General features: G+C 38.7%; 1 protein-coding gene across 2 annotated transcripts in view; it reads left to right on the forward strand.

Moving 5' to 3' along the window:
* LOC146004043 (uncharacterized) overlaps positions 1-24,354 on the forward strand; it is a 54,266-nt gene that overhangs the window by 9,887 nt on the left and 20,025 nt on the right. For both annotated transcript variants that reach the window (XM_083142644.1, XM_083142645.1), the window contains one exon: positions 21,916-22,350. In XM_083142644.1, the coding sequence (XP_082998770.1) occupies positions 21,916-22,340 (425 nt within the window). In that variant the 3' untranslated portion in view covers positions 22,341-22,350. The remainder of the gene's footprint in view (positions 1-21,915; positions 22,351-24,354) is intronic.

Below are 24,354 nucleotides of genomic sequence, written 5' to 3' on the forward strand. Positions count from 1 at the left end.
AAATATTTAAAATAAGTTTTTGACATATATACATACATACATAGATGCACACACACACACATATATATATATATATATATATATATATATATAAAATAATTACTTTTTTTTACTTTTGTATACCTGGGTATATTGGATATTCTTAAAGTAACAAACTAATTCATTTATTCACTGTTAAAAAATGTCAATAAGTTACAAAATTGTTGGAATGGTTTTATTACATTGTCTTGCAATTTGTATTACTGTTGTTGTGCATACTGTTAATGGTCTCTTGAAAGAAAGAGAGAAGAGAGAGAGAGAGAGAGAGAGAGAGGGAGAGATAGAGAGGGAAGAAGCATTCAACGTTCACAAACGCACACAGACACACCCATTATACTTCGCTCTTTGTGTATGTTTTCAATATTATCCTTACTAAAGTATAATAGAGAAACTACTTCTTTATTTTAGTTGTTATAACATAAAACCCTCCACCAGAATTTTTTTTTTGGGCAATTTTTTTATATCAAGATTGTTGGTGGGGAAATCCTCCTGTCCCCCCTCCAGTATTTCGCACCGGGGTAGGAACGCGACAACGATACATGATAGACCATATTGTTACTAAACTTCACATAACTGAAGGGATTAACGCAATCCGGCTGAAATTACTGAAGTTGGAAGCGGATACAATGTACAGTCGGGCCGCGGTACTAACCGGTGTGCAATCACAGCACAGAACTGTTATTTTTGACAAAATACTATTTCTCAACTGGCTGCTTTGTGGAGGGTCAATTTTAACGCTGTCGGCTCTGCAAAAGCGGTGAGCCTAATTGGCTGTTTAACAGCGAGCTCCTTCGCAGGTAAACGCGGCAACAGGGGTCACTGCCATAAAGGCGGCCTCCGTGCCGGTTCCTGGCTCGGAGGAACTCTAGTATTTCATGTGTAAATTACAAGGTTGTGGGAATGTATACAAATTCCTCATTGCCTTTCAATACAGTGCTAACAACCCACAAGTGCCCATGACTGCACAAGAAAGGTATTTTATTGTCTTGAAGTTTTAAGTCCACTTTATGCACATATAAGCTAATCGGGACTGGACTTAAAGTTTAAAGGGGGATCCGAACAACTATGATCCTCCACCGGGTATCGCATCCGGGACCCCTTGCTTACAAGGCGACGGCATTACCACTACGTAATCGGGAAATCCATTATTGTTTTCTGTTTTAAAGAAATGTAGGATGCCTTTCTTGTGTTAACCTTTAAATTCTTTACATTCGTTGCTTCAACTCAACTTCTAAAGAAGAAATTAGCATTCCTTCCATTTCTGACCCAGCAACCAGCCTCGTTTTTCCTGATAGTGGAAAATTTTGTGGCGATCCCTGGACGGTGAAGCGGAGTAAGTTATTACAATCGTCTTTTGAACTTTCTATCTCAGTCGATTCGCGATTACATCCTTGCACCCAACCGACCACTTTCATAACAGCTTTCTTCAACCCAGCAACACAAATATTGCTGCGACGTGTCCCAAATATCAGGTTCCTTTTTCTACTGAGCTGAATTGACAACAGTGAATGGTGTGGCGGCAATGTTTAGCAATTGATTTGATTTGATTTGCCTTATTTTACTTAGGTTTTTGTGTCACTTTTGGCTAATTTTGCGAAGATGGGGATGAGTGATGACTGATGCTATGATGAAATTGATGAAGGGACACTCACAAAGACCCATGCCCAGGGCAGGATTCGAATCCGGGACCCCTGGCGTCGTAGCGCGATGTGCTAACCACTCCGCCACTGGGGCCGTGGTTTAGCAATTGACAGCAGTGTTGTTAAAGGTTCAGCAACCCATATATTCTAATGGGGTTTATTGGGCTCCGTAACAGGACTGCAACATTTTTTCTCGCACAATTTCAATTCGGCCCAAGAAGTGTATTGTACTATTGAAAAACGTTTCCTGGATCGTATTTAAATCGATCCGGAAAAAAGGTTCCTGGACCGAATCGAAATACTTTACAGATAAAAAGGTTCTTTACGGTCCAGAACACAATTCGTTGCTGATTTTCTCTCCGGGACCGGAATTGAAATTATTCAACATTACTGGACCTTTAAGAATCCTGATTGAAAGTAAACAAATATGAGAGCCCGGACTTAAAACGACATAATCAATTATAACATCGCTGAAATATTGAGTAGTCTAGATCTGGACAAGGTGAGCCAAGTGACGTATTTAACAAGGATTGTCAATCGAGAGAGGTTCAAACTTTGTTGCAAGTCCAATTTAGGCACAGAAGGGTTAACCTGGTATGGAATTACACTTTAAAGTGGTCTCCTGCTACTGTGCAACGTCCTGCCATCAGAGATCACGTAACCCTTTGGTTACAAAATGACAGCTTTATAAATAAGCCAGTGTTGCCTCACGAATCCCCAACTTCAACTCAACATCACAGAAAAATTAAGCAAGAACTTGCGTTTTGTGAATATTATGAGTAAGAACGTGTAGTCTATCTAAAAATGTCAAGTTAGGTTGAGTTCCACATTGATTATAATTTTCGCCTTTGTGCTTATAATTTTATATTTTTTTAATTCGTGGGGTGGAAGTGTTGATATGTGCAGATTAATATCTGAACGCAGAACTGAGCTAGTGGGAAATCCAACGATTGAAATACTCCATCACAAACCATGGGAGTGCGCACACCCTCTGATCGGAATGAAATTTCAGTCAGGAAAATAAAAACCACATTCCATATCACTGTCCCGTGGCGGAGTGGTTAGCACATCGCCCTACGGCGCCAGGGGTCCCTGGTTCGAATCCCGGCCTGGACATGGATGTTTCTCAGTGTCCATTCATCAATTTCATCATATCATCACTCATCCCCATCTTCGCAGATTAGTCAAAGTGACACAAAAAGCGAAGTAAAATCAAGTAAATTAATCGAAATATCACTGTTTCACAAACTCTGTATTAATGTGTAAAAACATATCTAGAATTTGTTGCATTCAAAAAGTATTGAGTATTTCAATTTACTTCATTAGAATAAAAAGCAATAATACCTGGAACCCCTGAAAATCCCCACCGAGTGTTATTTTAAGTGTTATTATATACGTGTCACACCTTTGATGCGAAATGGCACTCATCTTTACTCCATGGAAATGAAAACCGAATCTAAACAATCCATTGCACTATTTAAACTAACAGTTTCACTATATAAACGGTCGCTAATTGAATGCACACATATTTACATATATTGAACAACATATGAAACACTTTTGGTGCATCATTAGAATAAACTTCTGAAGTCTTAAGAAAAATATCCTGTCCTCCACTTTGTCACTGAAGAATTCAATTACGTAGGAAGCAATGTTGCCCGTCGTTGCTTGGAACTTTCATCACCTTGAAAATTCTTCATCTGTTTTTAAGAGTTTCATACTGCTCATTAAAAGCCATAAATTCCATCTCCACTGAATCTGTAAGTGAGAGTATTTGGGGAGACAACTTACCCCACCTTACCCTGTTCGCACAAACATTATCCTTCGTTATTTGTGTATGTTTTCGATATTTTCCTTAGCCCTAGAAAGCTAACGTGTATGAAAAGTTTCTTTAAAGCTAACACATCGTAAAATTTACGAGGCGGTTAAGAAAACTATGACAACCAATAGGTTTTTTTAAAAAATTGAATTTTAATGAACATGACTTGTTAGAATACACCTTGACAAACATTTTGGTTACAAAAAAACTGTTTTAAAGTTCAGCAGTGCAGTGCACACAGCATTTTCCCCGATGCTCCCCACACATCGGCTTGTTGCATCGGCAGCAGTACAATGACGTCATCCTCCTCTTTGCCGATGGGCAAATTCCGCAGATTGTGCGTGGCTGGTTTTGTGGATTCATTTTTGGTGCTTATAAATAATTTGAACTTTAATTCAACGAAAACATAACCCTCACTAAAACTTCACAAACTATACACAATAATCAGTGGCGAACTGTGAGATTTTTACGTAGTCATCGTAAGATTTGCCAAACGTCAGGGTCTTTCAACGGAGGCACAGTATTTATCTGCGATATACGCCAAGCTCATTGCCAATTCAATGGAAAAGCTCATACCACAGGCCTTACGATTACAAAAGACACATAATTCTATCTCATGCGATTAGAATTATTAAATATGATCAAAACTGAAATGCAAACACCTCAATTGTCGCGTTTAAAGGTAAGAACTTTCACGGTCCGCCGTCAATTGCATTGATAATGAAAAGCAGATTTCGTATCGTTCAATGTGTTTTTCCTCTTAACAAGTGAAAATAGCAGACATTCGCAGTAGTGAGCCCAGGATTTTCGAAAGGGGGGGGGGGTGTACATTTTAGTAGTCATTCCTCAATTCCTCATGTTGCCATCTTTCCCTACCTTCGACCTTTATTATTATTATTATTATTATTGAGCCTAAGCAGGGATTATGACCTCACCAACCCCTCCTTAAGCACGCCACTGGACACTGAAGAATCTTGATGACTCCAGAAAAATCTTGCCATGGCTGTAAACACGGGGATGGTTGCTGAAAATGGGGCCTGTTATGATCCAGACCTTCAAGAGTGGGGGAAAGTAGAGGTCGTTGAACCCTGTAGGGTGTCTGCCTGTTCGGTTCAGCTGTTCTCGGCACGGGCAGAGACCAGAGGAATTCGCACCATTCTGCGATGAGCTGGACCTTCTAAAACCATTGCCTTCAATAGGAAACTTGGCGGGAGGGTTTTGCGCGACGGGTAGTACTGGGGCGTTATTTCAATGCGCTATGATTAGCGAATCTCTTGCGTATTTCGAGCTGTTTCATGCTGTTGCTTAGCTTATTTCGCACAAATATGCAAGTATTCTGACTTATTCTTTTACTTCTTCTCGAAAATATTTAAAATACAATATTGTATGACCGCAATATTGAAAAAAACTAAAAGTTCGCAAAAAAAGGTTTCCAGCAAAACTCCAACTGAGTCTGCCATAAACCGACACAAAAGTCAACGTGGTGAGCGGAACTGAGCCGACGAGTCCATTGCCCACCGGCTAAGGGGTGTACGGTGAAATATGGTCATCTTGGATCGTAGGTTTTACGATACATTAGCTTTAGGGTTAGTAAAATATATTTGAAGTCGAAACTAATTCCTTATCTTAGATGATATTACAGAAAACTCTCCCCCCGGAAATTTTTGGTGAGGCGAATTTTTGTAAGGACAATATTGTTGATGGGGGAAAATCACCCTGTTCCCTCCTCCAGAATTTCGCACCCTGATAGAAACGCAACAACGATACATGGTAGATCTTATTCTGACTAAGCTGCATATAATTGAAGGGATCAACACAAGATGGGCTTTTCTGGCAAAAAGTTATATTCGTAGAGGAATTCTTTGTGTAGTAGTCAGTCATATTTTAGTAATATTTTAGCGTCTATCAAGTATCTAACTTTTCCTTAAAGAAAGATTATAGATCTCATCTATCCTCATTGAGTCTACCATTGACATTGACAACTGGAACAATTTCGAGCAGGTCAAACTTATCTTTATGTTCGAAGATTTGTTTTGATATTCGAATCAACTGAAGGAAGATTATCTCCTTAGGTGAGTGAAGTTCATGGGTTTTGGTTTGAAGTAAACTTTATGCACAGGAAGGCTAATCGAGACTGGGCCTACAGTTTACAGTGGGATCCGATTGTGCCTTCACGGAGCATCGAACCCGGGACTCCTTGATTAGAAGGCGGCAACGTTTCCACTGCTCCATCGGAGAGGCTTACCTGCTTATTTCAAAAGTTACATCCAAGAGTGTAACTGATTTGATGCCACGTCATCCTAAAAGTAACCATTACAGTAAAACCTCGTTAATCCGCGCCCCGAGAAGCCGGAATTCGCTTAATCCGGACAGGCAAATGGGAAAAAAAGCAGAATGCAAGGTTTTAAATGTGGCTAGAAGCACTGCATTGTCGTATTGCTTTACTGTACTGTACTGTATAGTGTTTCTGGGCCATGCCCTATAAATACACCATAATAAACGTGTTTCGTTGCTATAAACAGAGTTTTAATGCACTTTCTACTGTTCTTTTAGGTTATTTCAGTTAATCCGGACTTTAGTTAAACCAGTAAACTTATCCTCCCATTAGTCCGGATTAGCGAGGTTTTACTGTAGTTCCAAAATAAATATTAAAAGAACAAAAAATCATATGTTGCAACGACCTCCATATCCTTCTGGAATCAAAGGCCATCCTGTGGAGCCACTTTAAGAAATAGAAACCACAGTGAAAAAAGCGTTAATTGAACACTTCTTCACATTCTCTTCACACGTAAGTATCAGAACCCAGACAACAGGTACGAACACAATGGGGAGGAAGGTCTCTTGGAAATGTAAATGCACAAGGCCTTATTCGTGCAAGTGAAAACCTCTACTACCAGAATGGTAAAAGCAATCTTTGAGAATGAAGCCAGCGTCGAAGGCCATACGAGACATGTATGTCAGTTGCTCTCGGTCTCTGCCGACATGCATCTTACCACTGATGTAAATATTTACCCTTCATTACAATGCAAGCACGTTCAAATAAGGTTCCAGTCTCCAGATAGGAAGAACGAAAGCTTTAAAAGTAGAACTTTATCAAAGTTTTTTTATTTTTCCAAAGAGGTATCACTTTGTATAAGCGTTGTTAAAGGTCCAGCATTTTATATAAATTCAATTCCGGTCCAGGAGAGAAAATCAGCAAGCGTAAGTGGGTCGTGGAACGTAAGGAACCTTTTTATATGTAAGGTATATCAATTCGGTCCAATAACATTTTTCCGGTTCAATTTAAATACGGTCCAAGTTCCTTATTGAAATGAAACAATACGCAACTTGGACCGAATTTAAATTGTGCGAGAAGAAAGGTTCCGGTCCTGTACCGGAACCCAATAGAATTTATGGGTTTCTGGATCTTTAACAACACTGCTCTGTAAGAGTAACAGATAAGAAGTTACTGCCACACAATGGCGCAAACACAGGGGGGACATTGTTCCCCCCGAACACTTTGGACGGAAATCGATTCTATATATTTGACGTCCAAGGGCACCTGCAGGGTGCACAGAGGAGCAATTGGCCCCCTCGATTTCAAATTTTATGCAAATAAAAATACATTTCGTAAAATGTTCTTGATCGGTTCCCTCCCATCGCCTGGTTTTTAGTCTTATCAAGTTCAGAGCCGTTGGAAGGGGTCTGCGGGAGGCAGCCCTGGGCGCCGAATGATCTGATGAAAAAAGTTGTAAAAGCGAGAATGTAAAAAATTGGCTCTAAAAATTTTCTTGCTCGCAATCTATGATCTTTTCAGTAATGTATTGTAAATTACCAGAGATAGAAGTAAGACTTCTCTTAATTGATTTTGTCTTAAATGCATGAACATTTGTTTAGAGGAAACGGAGCCTGAGACACAATTTATATAATTTTTGCTTTTAGTTTATTATGAGGTGAATGAATTCATTATGTAATGTATTTTAATAATATATGCTGTGTATAAATATGTATTAAAGAAAATTTGAATATGTACATAATTTAGTGTTGGCATGCTGTATATGTATTTTCATATTTTATGTCTCTCCATGTTGAACATGTGCAAAACACTTGTTGTATACATGAAAGTTATACATGCTATAATATGTAAAAAGAAATTACATTCGGGATGGACTTATCAAGCATTTTCTGTCTTTCAGAAATACTGTGTGTGTGCTTGTTTTCCATTACTCATATGAAATTGAACGTTTTGAAAAAAATATTTCCAATTGTTTGTTCCAACACAAATGCTTTAGCAGGGACTTACCCCTTTTTTGCCTAAATTACAAGGATAAAAACGTCCTTGATACTACTACTACTAATAATAAAAATGTATTATTCGTTTATCCTGGTACTTGCCCCGCCCCATACAAATATTCGTGGTTGCGCCTCTGCTGGTACAATCGGGAAAGCAGTCAGAAAATTTTCTGATATCTCTTATTACAAAATAGATGCTTTAAGCTTTCCAGTGAGGTATATTGGACTTTCTTGCTCCCACGGAGTACAATTTTATAAACATGTAAAGCAGAGAGACAATATTTTTGACCAAGACCTGTAACCTGTACAAATTTAAGAGAAATTACCAAGAAAACGCACTTCAGTAACTATATATTTATTTTCCAAGAAATAATTCGATATGTTTGAATGACGGAACGATATGAACATTCACTAAGAAAATCATCCTTCTTTCATGTTTGCAGATGATCTCTTAAAATATCTCCAAGTTTTAAATCTGTGCTTTTATGCCTTGATATGTGCTATTTTTGATCATGAAACATATAAAGAATTAAGGATCACTACCGCCACCTGTTGACCTATTTGTTTACAAGATTTTTGTCTAATGCACTGGAATGGAAAAAATGGCTCATTTTCTTGTTGGTGGCTTAATGTGAACAAGTGCAAGAGATGCAACCAATGTGCAAGAAGCAGGAGGCGCAGTTATTTCACAGCGAATAGAGGATCGGATCTTCAGTTACCTTGAACTCGTTTTTGCTTCTCCTCCACAAAAACACTGTCATCCGGGTTTTCCTTTCTACGGGAGATCTGAAGCCCCGAGACGGCCTAACCTACTTGTGCACTGACGCTTTTCACGCATGGAAAACTCGCAAAAACTAGATCACTTCCCGCATTCCAGTACCAATGTGTGGTATTATACTCATTTACAATGGGCCGCTCTAAAGGTGCGTCTACACATCAACATATCCTATTGCCTTGTACGAGACGCAGAATTTCGTTATGTTATATCAGTTTTTGAAATTTGCACCGCTGTAAAGGATGGGTGAGCGACAAAATAAGTTGTCATACCTTTCAAGGATTTGAATCAGGATCCTTTCTTCGGCATACATTACAACTTAGGTCAGCCGCACACCGGATCCGACACGACGCGATGACGCACAAAGCAACACGACGAGGTAAGACAAGCATTGTGTTCTTCATACAAGAATGAGAGGGCAAATGAAGTGCAGATTACTTTAATTCCATCCATGGTAGTGATCCATGACAAGATAAAGTTACAAATTGCTAACAAAAATGAAGTTGGGAAGGGTGTTAGAGTGAGATTACTTTCGTAACATCTCTGGCTGTTTTGCATTGGCACCTTTGGAGCGAGTCATAAGTCCCGGAGCAGCCAACGAGCCGCTGGCGTCATCTCTACCCAGCACCTATCGCTATCCCTGTTGCTCGCGCTCTGGACTGTTGGTAGGCTCACTAACTGGACTCGCGCGGTCAGCTGGAGTTGTTATGAAAATAATCTGACTCTACACTACCAAGTTTGCGAGGTAAGGGGGAAGGGGAATCAGGGATACCCCCATAGAAGCCAATTTTTCCTGAGCAACTACCAGGAATGTTTCTATCCCCCTACCGTTTTGGCACTATGTGTGTAAATATAATTTACTTTTGGTATTTTGTTTGCACAAAACTAAATATGTTGTAAAAAAAATCACTAACAAATACGTGGAATTAGTGGCGGCGATTGGGTTCCGAAATTACGGAGGCAAGTTGCCCAACGAAGGGGGGGGGGGCAAGATAGTTTCGTTTCAAAAGTGGGGGCAAACGTCCCCCTCGCCCCCCCCTAATCGCCGCCACTGCGTGAAAACATGAAATTTCAGTAAAGCCAATGAAGCTTTGGAAACATTATTTTTTTGCGAGGAAATGAGTAATCAATTGCGTAGCTTTGTATCACATTCGTATTTCTAGTTATTTTTCATTATGATGTTAATTTATCTCCTCTCAAAACAGAGTAGATTTCCTTGTAAATATATTTCCTGTTTACACATGAATCATGCAAAAAAAGAAAAAAGTTTAATTCGCGAACTGCAAACACTTTGTGAAGATTGCTTTTCTTGTACAGTGTCTCTCAAAAGTCTTAGTACAACGACATTTTAAACTAGGCAACCCAATTTACACAAGGCGTTGGTGGGTTGCGTGTAGAGTTAGGCTCAATTTCAGGGTTGCCACATGCACAATATATATTTATGAAATACGCGAAAGAAATAAATCCAAGTATTATAATTATTATATATAACTAGAAAAAATATCAGTATTACATTTGTTGCAAATGAGAAATACTTTCTGAAAGAGAGAAAATCGATTTTCTAGTACTTGCTGATGAATCTACACAAAGAAAAGAGGAGAGAGGAAACGGAAGGGGACAAAAGAGAGGAGAAGAGAGAAAGGGGAAGAGGAAAAGTAAAGGAGGGAAGAAAATAGAGGACAGAAATTAATAGGAGAAGAAGAATAATGTCCAATGACAATAATAAGTTAGAAGAAATAACTCGCATTTTCACAACTACCAAGATTCTCGTTTTTCTTCATCACTTCGAAAATTATTTCTCGAAGATGGCTGCTATACTACAAGAAAGCAATTCAAAGCTAAAGTAACTGTTCAACTACATGTATACCCAACGACAGTTACAATACTGGAGGGACAGAATACTTAAAAATTGTTGTTACAACGGAACGAAAGAGCGTGGTGTAGTGGTTAGAGTTCCCGATTGGGTTGCTAGTGGTTCCAGGTTCGATCCTCCTTGCGAGGTATTCTCTCCTTTCATTAATCAAGAGCTTGGTGACATTATTTGTAATAGCAGAGTAAGGTGGTTACATTGTTCTGCATCTAGAATTTATATATTAAAAATACCGAATTGACACACGTTCAAAGGGATATTTTCATTTATAAGTTCGTGATTTATGATACTCTAACGACAATTGTGTACTGCTTCAAAGACATTGACACATATTAATGAAATAACTATTTATATTTGTGGCAATTCAGGACATACTAATTTTACCCCTTTTCCCGCTCGAGTTCAATACAAAGATACCTTCGCAAATATCGAAAGAAAAGTTTACATGATGTGCAATTAAATGTTTTCGCCGATTCGTATTACCTTCCTTTCCTTTGTTAGAAACACGTAATCTTTGCACATTACATTTAGGAGGAGAGTTGCATCTACATTTCACATCGGTCAGCTCCTTCTACCTGGTGTCAGGAGCGAAAGCTTGTAGGGTAGTGGATACCGTTAAGGTTTGTCAACCTGATGGTCGTAGGTTCAAACCCCACTAGTGGCAGAAAATTTTCGTAAGTTTTAGACATATCCCATTGTGTTCATTGTCCACGCCGTGTGAAACGGAATGCTTTAGTTTGGAATTATTGATGGGGGAGGGGAAACATTAAATTACAAAACCTCAATTTCAACGAACCTAGAAGTGGAGAGAAATTGGATAATTCTTATAAATATTACAATTACATTCATGTTCTTAGTGATATAATCGAAGGTAAAATCAAAGATTTCACGTGGAAGATTTTATCTTGCTCCGAACTCAGCCAAAAGGCATTTCGCACCGATCTAATACATTCTCTAATACATTTCAAAATGTTATTGAATGTTTCATGTCGATAATTTGATAAATGCATCAATTCTTGACGCCGAGACGATATTTTCTTCAACTACCTCTTATCCTCTCGTCTCCAGTCCCTTCTGTTCTTCCCTTCTCCTTCTTCTCTCCCCTCTATCTCCTCTGCTTTTAACTTATATCGCCTTCCCTACTTTTCTCGCATCTAGATTCCATAAAATTCTTCTCCACTCCTCTTATCTCCTCTCCTGTCTTATATTTCCGACTCCACTTCACTCTTCTCCTCTTCTTTTCGTTCTTATTTTTCTCTCTCTTTTATTCTACTTCACGTCTCCCCTACTCTCCAAACTCCTCTTCTCCTCCCTTCCACTCCTCTCATCTTGTTTCCTCCTCTCTTTTTCTTCCTTGTTCCATTTTCCTCATCTCTTCTCGAATCTGTTTCCTTTCTTCTTACTTTCTCCTCTCCTCGTCTATCCTCTCTTTTCTTCCCTCCTCTACTAGTCCTCTTCTCCTTTCTCTTTCTCCTCTCCTTTGTACCCTTTCGTTTCCTCTGACCTCTTTTCCTTTCTGTAGACTCTCATCAGCGATGAAATACTATTTTCTTCTTTCAGAAATAACTTTGGCATTTGCGATATAATAGTGACATTTTTATACTTTTACACAATAATACTTGTTTTTATTTCTTTCGCGTATTTCATCAATATCTATTATGCATGTGGCAACCCTGAAATTGAAACTAACTCTACACGCAACCCACCAACGCCTTGTGTAAACTGGGTTGCCTTGTTTAAAATGTCGTTGTCCTAAGACTTTTCAGAGACACTGAACAATGTACAGTCACGGACACTTCTGGGTTGTAACGACCTTATTGAAGAAGCACTGAAGCAATCCATCCATGTCTGACCACCAAGCGCCTTGTAACTAGACAACCCAACCAGCATTGCAATTCAGCGGCTTGTATACCAGTCACGGGTATACATCTCTGTAAATTGAGTAGTGATGCCAAAGAGAAAGACGAGATGAAGATTGTCGATCGTAATGTCTCGTGTTCTCGACATGGAATAATACTCGGTCCACGTTACGTTCCATTATTTAATATTGTTTGGGAACGAACCTGACGGACTGGGTTTATATTTGCACTCCTTGCATTACAGTAAATTCCATATTTTACAATTATATTAATGCTTTGAACGAAAATAATACCCAGAAAAATATCGAACACACGTGCACACCACTCTTCTCACACACATGCACGTGAAAACAAACACACAAAGCTAAGTTTTAACTTCCTAGTGAATGTCCAAGTAACAATAAATGGAGAAGCACGATGTGCGAAACATGGGATTTTTCACAGAAAGATTGCGTCTATTTTTGACATACGTGGTTTCTATTAATAGACAATGAAACAATTATGAGAGAAATTAACATGTATTTTCGTCTTCAGGTGTTGAGGAAGGAAACAGCCTGACTGGAAAAATGAAAACATGGTTCTATTGATAGAGTGTTGGTTAGCGTACAGAGCTTTCACCTGTGAGATCTAGGTTCGATCCCCACCAAGGACAATTTTTTTATTCTTTTCTATTAGTGAAGAAGTATGTAATATTGTTTTTTAGGCATTTTGACGAAAGGATACACATCAAATTTGTTCGTTTAATCTGTATTTTCATTCTTCTAATAAGTTCTCTATCACAAGGGGATATAGAGATTCTCTATCTAGGCGATAGATATCTTCTCAATGGTTCCGTAGCTACGATTCTCCAGTCCCTTCCACCCACTTGTCTTATATATTTACTTTATTCATATCAACTCACGAAATACCATGAATCTAACGAAGACATACAGATATAGTTAGAACAAGAAACACACCTCGCGTCGAAGGTTCCAGACTCGAGTTCTGGCTTTTTTGCGAGGGTGATTATTCCCGTGTGTCTGTTTATCATCTTTGCCTAAAAAAATATTCCTTATTATTGCCGTGATTAACCTAAGGAGAGACCAAAGCGACTGAAATAACAAAAGTACAGAAAATGCAAGACACATCTGCCTAGGCATGTTATACCTTGGGAATTAGCAATCTGAAAATTAACTTGCGTTTCAGTCGACTACTTGCAAAAGAGTTTCGTGTTGTCTCGTTTGGAGTGTTGGTTATCGTGTCGGACTAGCATGCGCGCAACCCGAGTTCGAGCCCAGCGTAAGGGAAGTTCTTTTTTTTGTCTAATTTCATCCAATCTTTTTTATAAAACTGAGGTTTCTGCAAAACCTTTTGAATTGCATGCCACTTCGTATGTTGGTAATCTGAAAGCAGCAAAGATGAAAATTTGATGTTCCGAAGCGACGATGTATTTGTGTATGTGTTGAAAAACGCAGTTATTTATTAGCGAAAAGCATGTAGCCACGTGATCATTGAGAACGCTTCCTAGTTGTCAGTGCTAATATGGCAATAGATAAAGTCTGTCAACACACACCAACTTTCACGTTCCCCGTAAAATGATTACCTTTCCACGTTTCAAAATCATGAGTGCTGTCTAAAGCAATACTTTGATACTTGCGTTTGCATGTTCGAATATAAGGTAATACGAAATTTTTTTACCCAGGAAATGACATTGAAACCATTAATAACTGTTTGCAATGTGATATTGATATCATATATGGAAATAATAAAAATGGAGAATTTCGCTTAAAACAACTTATAAATATATTAAATTATGTGGATACCTGGTCTGAAACGTACGATGCACGATCAGAGAGCCTGAATGTTGCATTGAAAACTACAGAGAACAATGATTGACTAATGAACAGTGATAGGTTTTTCCATGCTCCAATGAAATTTTATTTATAACTATAAATAAACAAGGGAGAAGGACACAGGTTGGTATGATGAACTAAATTGTAAACTAAAAGTTTCAATTGAAGAAACAAAACACGTTCACGGTTAAAAATAGGGCATTCAATTTCAGGCACATTACACTAACTGAAAGACTATTTTCAAATTTAATAACATTTGTATACGTGGCAGATCCAAATTTGATGTTAACCACGTAATGCACTTTATAATCACAGAAACATATTTTTTTTCTTGAGCATGCCCTTTATTTTGTGTCTGCTTTGTTGAAATAATACGTTGAAACGAACGGTAGTATGTTTTAGAGTGTGTTTAGAATATTTTGTGTACTGCATGGAGATACTGAAGTCATTTTTAGTTTCCTAATCAAATAACAATTATTCAGTGTAATCTTTAAAAAGGAAAGCCTTTGTTTCTTTGCAGCTGTTCATGACAGAAATTCAATTGGAAGACAAGTTACCAAATTAACAATAGTTCTCTTACATATTTGTGGTATGTGATCGTCTGCCTTATACAGGATGAGTAAGGAAGCAGATATAAAAGATAGAAAATTACTGTTCTTGGATAGCTCGTCCTGCTTTTGTCAGAAAACCTGATCAGCATACTGAACCAAGCCATCACATGAGATACGACTTCAATAATATAATCCGTTTCTGTGGTCAAATAACTACAAAAAAAGGCAAAAAAATTGTCAGTTTGAGGAGACGGAGAAATAATTTCCTTTTATCTTACATTATTCTCTGTCTGTATGCGTAGTGTGATTTGTCTGTCCCAAAGCTGAAGGCAAACCTCTGTCTGTTGTAATGCGTGGCATGTTTTGTTCCAGCTTACAAATCACGTAAAATACCTTCGTCCACTTCAGTGTGCTGGTTCTGCAGGCACAAGGTCATGTCGACTGATAAGCAGAAACCACGTGACTCCGGGGCCAACTGTCAGCACCTCAGAGAAGCTTCGGTAACTTTTGCGAGGTTCCTTCTAGTCCTTGACAGAGCGCATGCTCCGTAATTATGTGCAGAAAACCCATGTTTTCTGCGTATAAAATTTAGGTATGTTTGGATTGTGTGCTCAAATGTTGCAGTAAACATAACTCCGTGACACACAACAAAAATAACAAGAGCTTCAAAGATTAGAAACTTAGCAAGCGTTACTCACAAGACGATTATATTGTCCGACTGACATAAGACCAGGAGATGGGGTGGTAGCGTGTTAGTTTGACATTTAGGAGATACTGGGTTCGATTCCCGTTTGATTGCCTCCAATTTTTTTCTTAACTGGAGCGACTATATATTTCAATTTATTTATTGCGAACATTCTTATTTTATTTGCTGTGCGAATTGTTGAATTTTGTTTTCCAAACGAATACGATAATTTCTTGTGAATAGTATTATATGTATTTCTGGATCATTTTCTCGAAAAAAAAATATATACTTTTCGCCAGACATAACATTTTATTCAGTATGTTTGTAAAATGATGAGAAATGTGAAAAATATCGTAAAAAAATTTTTACAAATAAAATTTAAAACGGTAAATATTTCCACCCAAAAATGAAGTAAAAATATATTTAACCTTTACTCCAATAAATTATTAAATAAAATGCAATAATTAGTTGCTCGAGTTATTTAAAAACAAAATAGGGCAATAAAACGGGAATCGAACCCAAATACTTTTTTACGTGAAACTTATCCGCTACCACGCTACCTCCATTTTTTTTCTTTTTAAGTCCACTTTATGCACAGTAAGAAAACTGGATCTATAGTTTAAAGTGAGATTCCATTCACTTGTGCCTAAACCGCGTATCAAACTTACCAATACTCGGTTCGGGCATGGATGTGTGTGTTTGTCCCAATGAGAATACAGAGAATATAGAGGAATTTGACATGTGTGACAACTGAGAAAAAGGTGCAAAACGGGTGATACTATTACTTTTGAAAATACTCTTTCAGTTAGTGTAGGGTTACCAGACGTTTTTCTCGGGCATGTCCTACATTTCAGCCTTATGTCCGGCGTCCGGGAGGAATTTGAAAAATATTATAAATGTCCTACATTTTGAGCATCACATAATATTAATTAGGAAAATATGTAAGAGAAAAAAATCATACAAGTTACAAGTCTATAGACTGTGCTTCCAAACTCAATAGTAAAATATATTTCGATTCAGTCATTGCCCAAACATAAAAAGTTTGTCCTGCTATTAAACAAACGGGAAAACGGAAGCAATTAATGAACAAAGTTTTGGGACCACATTCTGATAACGTCGCTGTTCAATGCCTGATCAGAATTTTTTGCCTTTGGGTTTATACTGATGGAACAAGGTGTTGTTATTCAATATTAAATATAATTTGATTGTAAAGCAGGGGTATATAGAGCGAAGTTATTCAGGGTGTCTGCCAGTCAAGAAAGTCGTGGAAGTCAAGAAAATGTAAAGAAATCAACAAGAAGTCAATTAAAATGCAATAAATTATTCTTGTGGTCAAGCATTTTTGCTATCATAATGACTGATTGGTTGATTTAGTATATTTTACTTCACATTTTTCTGTCCCTTTGGCTAATCGCGAAGATGAGGATGAATGGAGGTAAGATAAGATGGATGAAGGGACAGTCACAAACATATAGGGACAACCGACACAAGCCCCAGATAAGATTATACTGGCTGTGAGTCCAGACGCCAAAGCCTCGCTTATCTGCCGAACACTGTTCAGGATGCATTAATACGAGAAAGCAGATCTAATTCTCTTCTTAAATTCAGCTTCAGTTTTCATCTTAACTGGCCCTTTGGTAGGGGGTTTTCATTAAATAAATATTTATTTTCTTAATTACTAATTTCCAACTTTATCTAAGTAGGGATCGAATAAATAAACGTTAAGAAAAACTGGAAAAAGATCTAGAAAAGTCCAGAAAAAGTCAAGATTTCTGGATTTGTTATTTTTGTAGACACGCTGTTATTGAACTAAAAACTACCCAAGATGAAACTTCTGGAACCATTTTAAATTACGGTAAATGCTGAATATTTGTTTGTCATAACAGGTCATAATTCAAATGTTGAGAGAGTACTTTCATTACAATCAGCACAACAGACTCAAGAGAGAAATTATTTTTTCATAATGTCTGTAAAATATTTGGTACTGGTCCCTATAATTTCAAAGAGTTTGACTGTCCACTCTAACATAAATAATAAATATAGTTTGACTAAACCTGAAATTTTGATAAAAATTGTCTCCTCTGAGAAGGACCACTTAAATCATGTAGTAAGAGGTGCATTGATTAGTATGATTACAAGTTTGAAATTTTACATTTAAAAATTCATTAAGAATTAATTTTTTTGAAACTGAAAAGTGTCATTTTTCAACTACTTTCTAACGTGTTCTATAGAAATATGTATTATTTATTGGGAATGTTTTGTGTCCTACATTTTGACTTAATGTCCTATATTTTCGGTCAGCATGTCCTACATTTCTCTTACAGCGATCTGGTAACCCTAAGTTAGTGTAATGTGCCTGAAATTGAATGCCCTATTTTTAACCGTGAACGTGTTTTGTCTCTTCAATTAAAACTTTTAGTTTACAATTTAGTTCATCATACCAGCCTGTGTCCTTCTCCCTTGTTTATTTATAGTTATAAATAAAATTTCATTGGAGCATGGAAAAACCTATCACTGTTCATTAGTCAATCATTGTTCTCTGTAGTTTTCAATGCAACATTCAGGCTCTCTGATCGTGCATCGTACGTTTCAGACCAGGTATCCACATAATTTAATATATTTATAAGTTGTTTTAAGCGAAATTCTCCATTTTTATTCTTTCCATATATGATATCAATATCACATTGCAAACAGTTATTAATGGTTTCAATGTCATTTCCTGGGTAAAAAAATTTCGTATTACCTTATATTCGAACATGCAAACGCAAGTATCAAAGTATTGCTTTAGACAGCACTCATGATTTTGAAACGTGGAAAGGTAATCATTTTACGGGGAACGTGAAAGTTGGTGTGTGTTGACAGACTTTATCTATTGCCATATTAGCACTGACAACTAGGAAGCGTTCTCAATGATCACGTGGCTGCATGCTTTTCGCTAATAAATAACTGCGTTTTTCAACACATACACAAATACATCGTCGCTTCGGAACATCAAATTTTCATCTTTGCTGCTTTCAGATTACCAACATACGAAGTGGCATGCAATTCAAAAGGTTTTGCAGAAACCTCAGTTTTATAAAAAAGATTGGATGAAATTAGACAAAAAAAAGAACTTCCCTTACGCTGGGCTCGAACTCGGGTTGCGCGCATGCTAGTCCGACACGATAACCAACACTCCAAACGAGACAACACGAAACTCTTTTGCAAGTAGTCGACTGAAACGCAAGTTAATTTTCAGATTGCTAATTCCCAAGGTATAACATGCCTAGGCAGATGTGTCTTGCATTTTCTGTACTTTTGTTATTTCAGTCGCTTTGGTCTCTCCTTAGGTTAATCACGGCAATAATAAGGAATATTTTTTTAGGCAAAGATGATAAACAGACACACGGGAATAATCACCCTCGCAAAAAAGCCAGAACTCGAGTCTGGAACCTTCGACGCGAGGTGTGTTTCTTGTTCTAACTATATCTGTATGTCTTCGTTAGATTCATGGTATTTCGTGAGTTGATATGAATAAAGTAAATATATAAGACAAGTGGGTGGAAGGGACTGGAGAATCGTAGCTACGGAACCATTGAGAAGATATCCATCGCCTAGATAGAGAATCTCTATATCCCCTTGTGATAGAGAACTTATTAGAAGAATGAAAATACAGATTAAACGAACAAATTTGATGTGTATCCTTTCGTCAAAATGCCTAAAAAACAATATTACATACTTCTTCACTAATAGAAAAGAATAAAAAAATTGTCCTTGGTGGGGATCGAACCTAGATCTCACAGGTGAAAGCTCTGTACGCTAACCAACACTCTATCAATAGAACCATGTTTTCATTTTTCCAGTCAGGCTGTTTCCTTCCTCAACACCTGAATACGAAAATTCATCTTAATTTCTCTCATAATTGTTTCATTGCCTATTAATAGAAACCATGTATGTCAAAAATAGACGCATTCTTTCTGTGAAAAATCCCATGTTTCGCACATCGTGCTTCTCCATTTATTGTTACTTGGACATTCACTTGGAAGTTAAAACTTAGCTTTGTGTGTTTGTTTTCACGTGCATGTGTGTGAGAAGAGTGGTGTGCACGTGTGTTCGATATTTTTCTGGGTATTATTTTCGTTCAAAGCATTAATATAATTGTAAAATATGGAATTTACTGTAATGCAAGGAGTGCAAATATAAACCCAGTCCGTCAGGTTCGTTCCCAAACAATATTAAATAATGGAACGTAACGTGGACCGAGTATTATTCCATGTCGAGAACACGAGACATTACGATCGACAATCTTCATCTCGTCTTTCTCTTTGGCATCACTACTCAATTTACAGAGATGTATACCCGTGACTGGTATACAAGCCGCAGAATTGCAATGCTGGTTGGGTTGTCTAGTTACAAGGCGCTTGGTGGTCAGACATGGATGGCTTGCTTCAGTGCTTCTTTAATAGGGTCGTTACAACCCAGAAGTGTCCGTGACTGTACGATACATTTTGTAATCAAGCTCTATTTTTTACCTTGACCGCAGCATCAAACCTACGTATAATACGTGTTGTTAAACAATACAGTGATAAGTCACATGCAGGTGGTGCGGCGAGAAGAAAGTATTCGCACATGCACAGAGCGTTTTGACGCATCGTGCTCCTATGAGACCAAATTTCCCGGACCTTCACTGTTTTGTCGCAAACTGTCGCAACGTGACTCGGGTTACTCTAGTCAAATGTCTCGTCCGGTGTGCGGCGGCTCATAAAGAGTCCCATGTTAAACGTTTCCCGAGTCGGTTTGCAACAAAAATGACTCATCGCGTCGTGTCGGATCCGGTGTGCGGCGGACTTTAAGCTGACAAAAGTTACTTACAAATTAGTAAATAATATCTAAAGGTAAAATGCAAAGTTCTTCTTGCATATAGCACAGTGCCATAAAGGCACATTTAAGGGATGTGAGGGTAGAGCCCCACACATTCTCGATGTAAGGTATTTGAAGGTGACGTGATGAGCACAACGCTCCGGCTGCCTTTACTCCCAACGGGCCCATTGATTTGAGGCTGGGCGAATCCCAGAGCCGCTTTATGCGGGGAGAAAGCCGGAAAAATTTTGACCTTAGATCTTCCACCCTGGGAATCGAAGCCAGGTCTGCGTGACAGTCAGATGACCTACCGACTAGGTTAATTTGTATTAATTTTGTATACTATGAAAACGAATGATGACACAGTGATAACGTCGTCTCTTTGTAATCAAGGGGTTCTGGGTTCGATACTAGGTGGAGGCACAAAACAGTTCGGATCGCATTTTAAACTGTAGGCTCAGTCCAGATTAGATTTTCTGTGCATAAAGTGTATAAAACGAACTCAAGCAAACAAACTTTCGGGTCTAGCTACAATCGAGTCACACACGAAAAAAACATGATACAATTAGCCAAACGCGTTTGGTTAATTTTTTGGTGCAAAGTGCAGAATTATTAATTTGTTTTTCTGGTGAATAATCGCTTTTTCTTTGTTTAAACAAATATTTGGTGTCGAGAAACTATGTTTTGGTTATTTCAAACAAGATTTTTACCTTCTGCACGTACAGTCACCCGCAATAATAAATTGGACACGTATATCCTGAGATTCTCATTTCCCTACAATGCATTGTGTGTGTTACCTAACTCAGTGCTGAAGAGCAACTTTTCAACAGCGCTAATTTGCGAAGATGGGGATGAGTGATGAGATGATGAAATTGATGAATGGACACTTACAAACATTCATGCCCAGGCCGGGATTCCAACCCGGGACCCCTGGCTTCGTAGCATGATGTTCTAACCACTCTGCCACGGGGGACGGCCCTAACATATAGGCCTAACTGAATGACTAAACACAATGAATGAATCTTTAAATGACACGTTGCCATATACCGTATATTCCATGGATATCCAGCACTAGATTGATTGATTGTTTGAATTAGTTTATTTTACGTTCATTGTCGATATCCTCTGGAGATTTGCGAGGTTTGGGTATGTTCCTCCACAGAGTTATATCTAACTTGATACCCCTGAATTACAAGGTGCGTCATTATAGGAATAGGAGAGGCTTGTAGAGGAAGTAAAGAGGAAGTAAAGAGGAAATACTAAAATTTCCCAACATGGCGGTTCGGAGTGGCGCTCTCCGAAAAACTTATGAAATGCTCCGCACGGCTATTCGAGATGGCGCTCTCCGAAAAGCTTATGGAAGGCTCCGCACGGCTATTCGGGGTGGCGCTCTTCGATAAACTTATGGAATTCTCCGCACGGCAATTCGGGGTGGCGCTCTCCAAAAAACTTATGGAATGCTTCGCACGGATATTCGGAATGGCGCCTCCGAAAAACTTATGGAATGTTTCAGTATTGCACATTTTAATTTCTGCAAGTCTGTCCGGAGTGGATCTCTCCGAAAAACTTATGGAATGTTCTACACGGCTATTCAGAGTGGTGCCTTCCGAGAAACTTATGGAGTGTTCCGCAAAGGCTATTCGGAATGGCGCTCTCCGAAAAACTTCTGGAATATTTCAGTTTTCCACATCTCAATTTCTGTCTGTTTCATTGTCTTCTTCGTCTTCGTTTCAGAACGCAGAAGGAAGAGGAAGAGAATGGGCATCATGGGGATGCTGATGAGCGGATCCATGCTCCTGCAGGCGCTCACGCCGATCGGGATGCTGATCGGAGGTCTCTTCTCTCTCAAGGGGATGATGTTCCAGTTCGGCAACTTCCTCCTCCAAGCCTACATGGTCTTCCGGATGGTGACGCAGAAGAAGCAGAACGTGCAGCCGGTGGTGCTGACGGCCAATCAGGATTGGGTCTCGGGAGGCTCCCCCCAGTTCATCCACCACAAGTCGGAGAACCACGTGGGGTACGGGGCCCCGATTCTGGACGCCGACAGCAGCGAGTTTAGGCCCTACAAGACCTTCCAGGAACCCTACGTTCTCGTGGCCAGCAAGCCCAAGTACACTTACCCTGACAATACGCCCAGACAGCAGACGAGGAGGAGGTGATGAATACATTGTAAGTATGGTGCAATTTGTCAAATGTTTCAACAATATGTCAGACGGATTTATCCAATTTTTTTATTGACACGTGGATACATATCGAATATAGTCCAGAATTAGATATCTCATGGACGCCAAATGGATATCACTTGGCGAGTTGTGTTGTGCGAGTATTTTTTATTTTTGGTACGGCCACAAAATCGGATACAACGGATAATCCAGATATCCAAATAGTGCAGATTTGATGAAGGATTTGTAGAAAATCCGTACATTGTCCGGATAATACGCACATTCGGATATCAGGACATTTAAGATAATTCGAATATCCGGATTATCCGATATACGGATAAAAAATATCCGATATGGGGATAATTAATTAATTGATTTAGTTTTCTTCGCATTTCTGCCACTTGGCTAGTCGCGAAGATGAGGATGAGTAATGATATGTGGAAGGCGGAGGAAGACGGGTTGACAATTCCTTGAATACATTGAAGTACAAAATTAAATCAGATATGATTTTCATTGACACAAATAGTTTTATTGGGTCTTTGTTAATATTTAAAAAAAATGTGAAAACTGAAAGGACACGTCTAATATTTGGAATATATTGTGATTTTTTTTTTTAAAAAAAAGAGCTTTTGCCCCGTCTTTCCCCACTCTTTGCTCTACATACTACTTAATTGTAACATTATTAAGCTAGAATAATCATAGAAACACAGTGGACATTGTAATTGTAGAATTGTGTAAACTTACTCAAAGAATTAAGTTTCACACAAACCACAAACATGAACAGCGTTTAAGTCTTCGCTTGACACACCTGCACAAGAATTATGCGCCCATCGAATCGTGCAGAAACACGACACCTGATCCAACCTTCATCAGAAAAATCCTGACAGTAGAACCTTGTTAGTGTTTCTTGGCTTTCGAATGACCAACTTGCGCTAGGTTGCTGGTTTCATAATTTCATGAGTTTGTTCAGATCTGTACGGCGATTCTGTTAAGAGAACTCTTTCCTTGTCGTTTTGAAGATCTTTTGTTCTCTTGATCTACGATTGGAATAGATAGAATTAACTGAGGACTTGTAACTTTAAAGGAAGATGACACTCGTTCCTCAGCAGAAATGTCGAAGGCTGAGCGTAAAGGGTTGAAACTGTTTCTGTTTTGGCATCATCTGGAGGGAGCTTAATGCTGAATGTCGGTTGTTGCAGAAGGCAAGAAGTCTGCTTCACTAAACACATTACCGTCAACTGGGGTAGTACCCCGTTATGCCCCACTCCATCATGCCCCAACGTCACATTATCAGGTTACACGATCTTAACACGAAATATGTGGATTGAAAATAACCACATAACCTGTTTTATGATGTCCGACAAGCATGCTGGACAGATAATATAAGCATGCGTTCACAATAATACCCCCATTGTAACTTACAGCAGCAAATAGTTTGCTGAATTATTGCAAAAGAGGGTGCAGAATGTACGTACATTCCGTTCTTCCTGGAACACCATCTCGAACTGAGACCAGCGGCTGTCGAGATAAAGAGTGCTGATGAAGTTCCAAGAACATCAGATGAATAGCGCCACTTACTTGGCAAAAACACCCCGTACCCCATCTTACCCCGCTTCTCCGGCTTGCCCCGCCTACCCCCATGATGAAATTGATGAAAGGAGACTCACAAACACCCATGCCGAGGCCGGGAGTCGAACCACTCCGCCACATATGTTGGCAATATCTGGATACAATTTTATCTGGATTTGACCATACCTAGTACGGTGTTGTGGCTTACCCGCAGTCACAACTTACCCTTTGGCCAGCCATCTGCTTTCCCTTCGCAGGTGAACCAAGGCCGTTGGGGAGAGCAGAGGCATTCCATCACGTTACCCATCTCTTACTGCCAAACAGCGGCTGTTAGGTTTGGCAACGCAGTACAAACTAGAAATTATCGTTTTTAGGGTAACCTACTTTCTTGATTGGTTCGAGGGTCAACCCGCCTATAAAAATTGCGAATGCTCATTAGTAG

Source organism: Lepisma saccharinum, chromosome 21 (genome assembly GCF_977018435.1).
Source record: "Lepisma saccharinum chromosome 21, izLepSacc3.1, whole genome shotgun sequence".
In the NCBI taxonomy this organism is placed as follows: Eukaryota; Metazoa; Arthropoda; class Insecta; order Zygentoma; family Lepismatidae; genus Lepisma; species Lepisma saccharinum.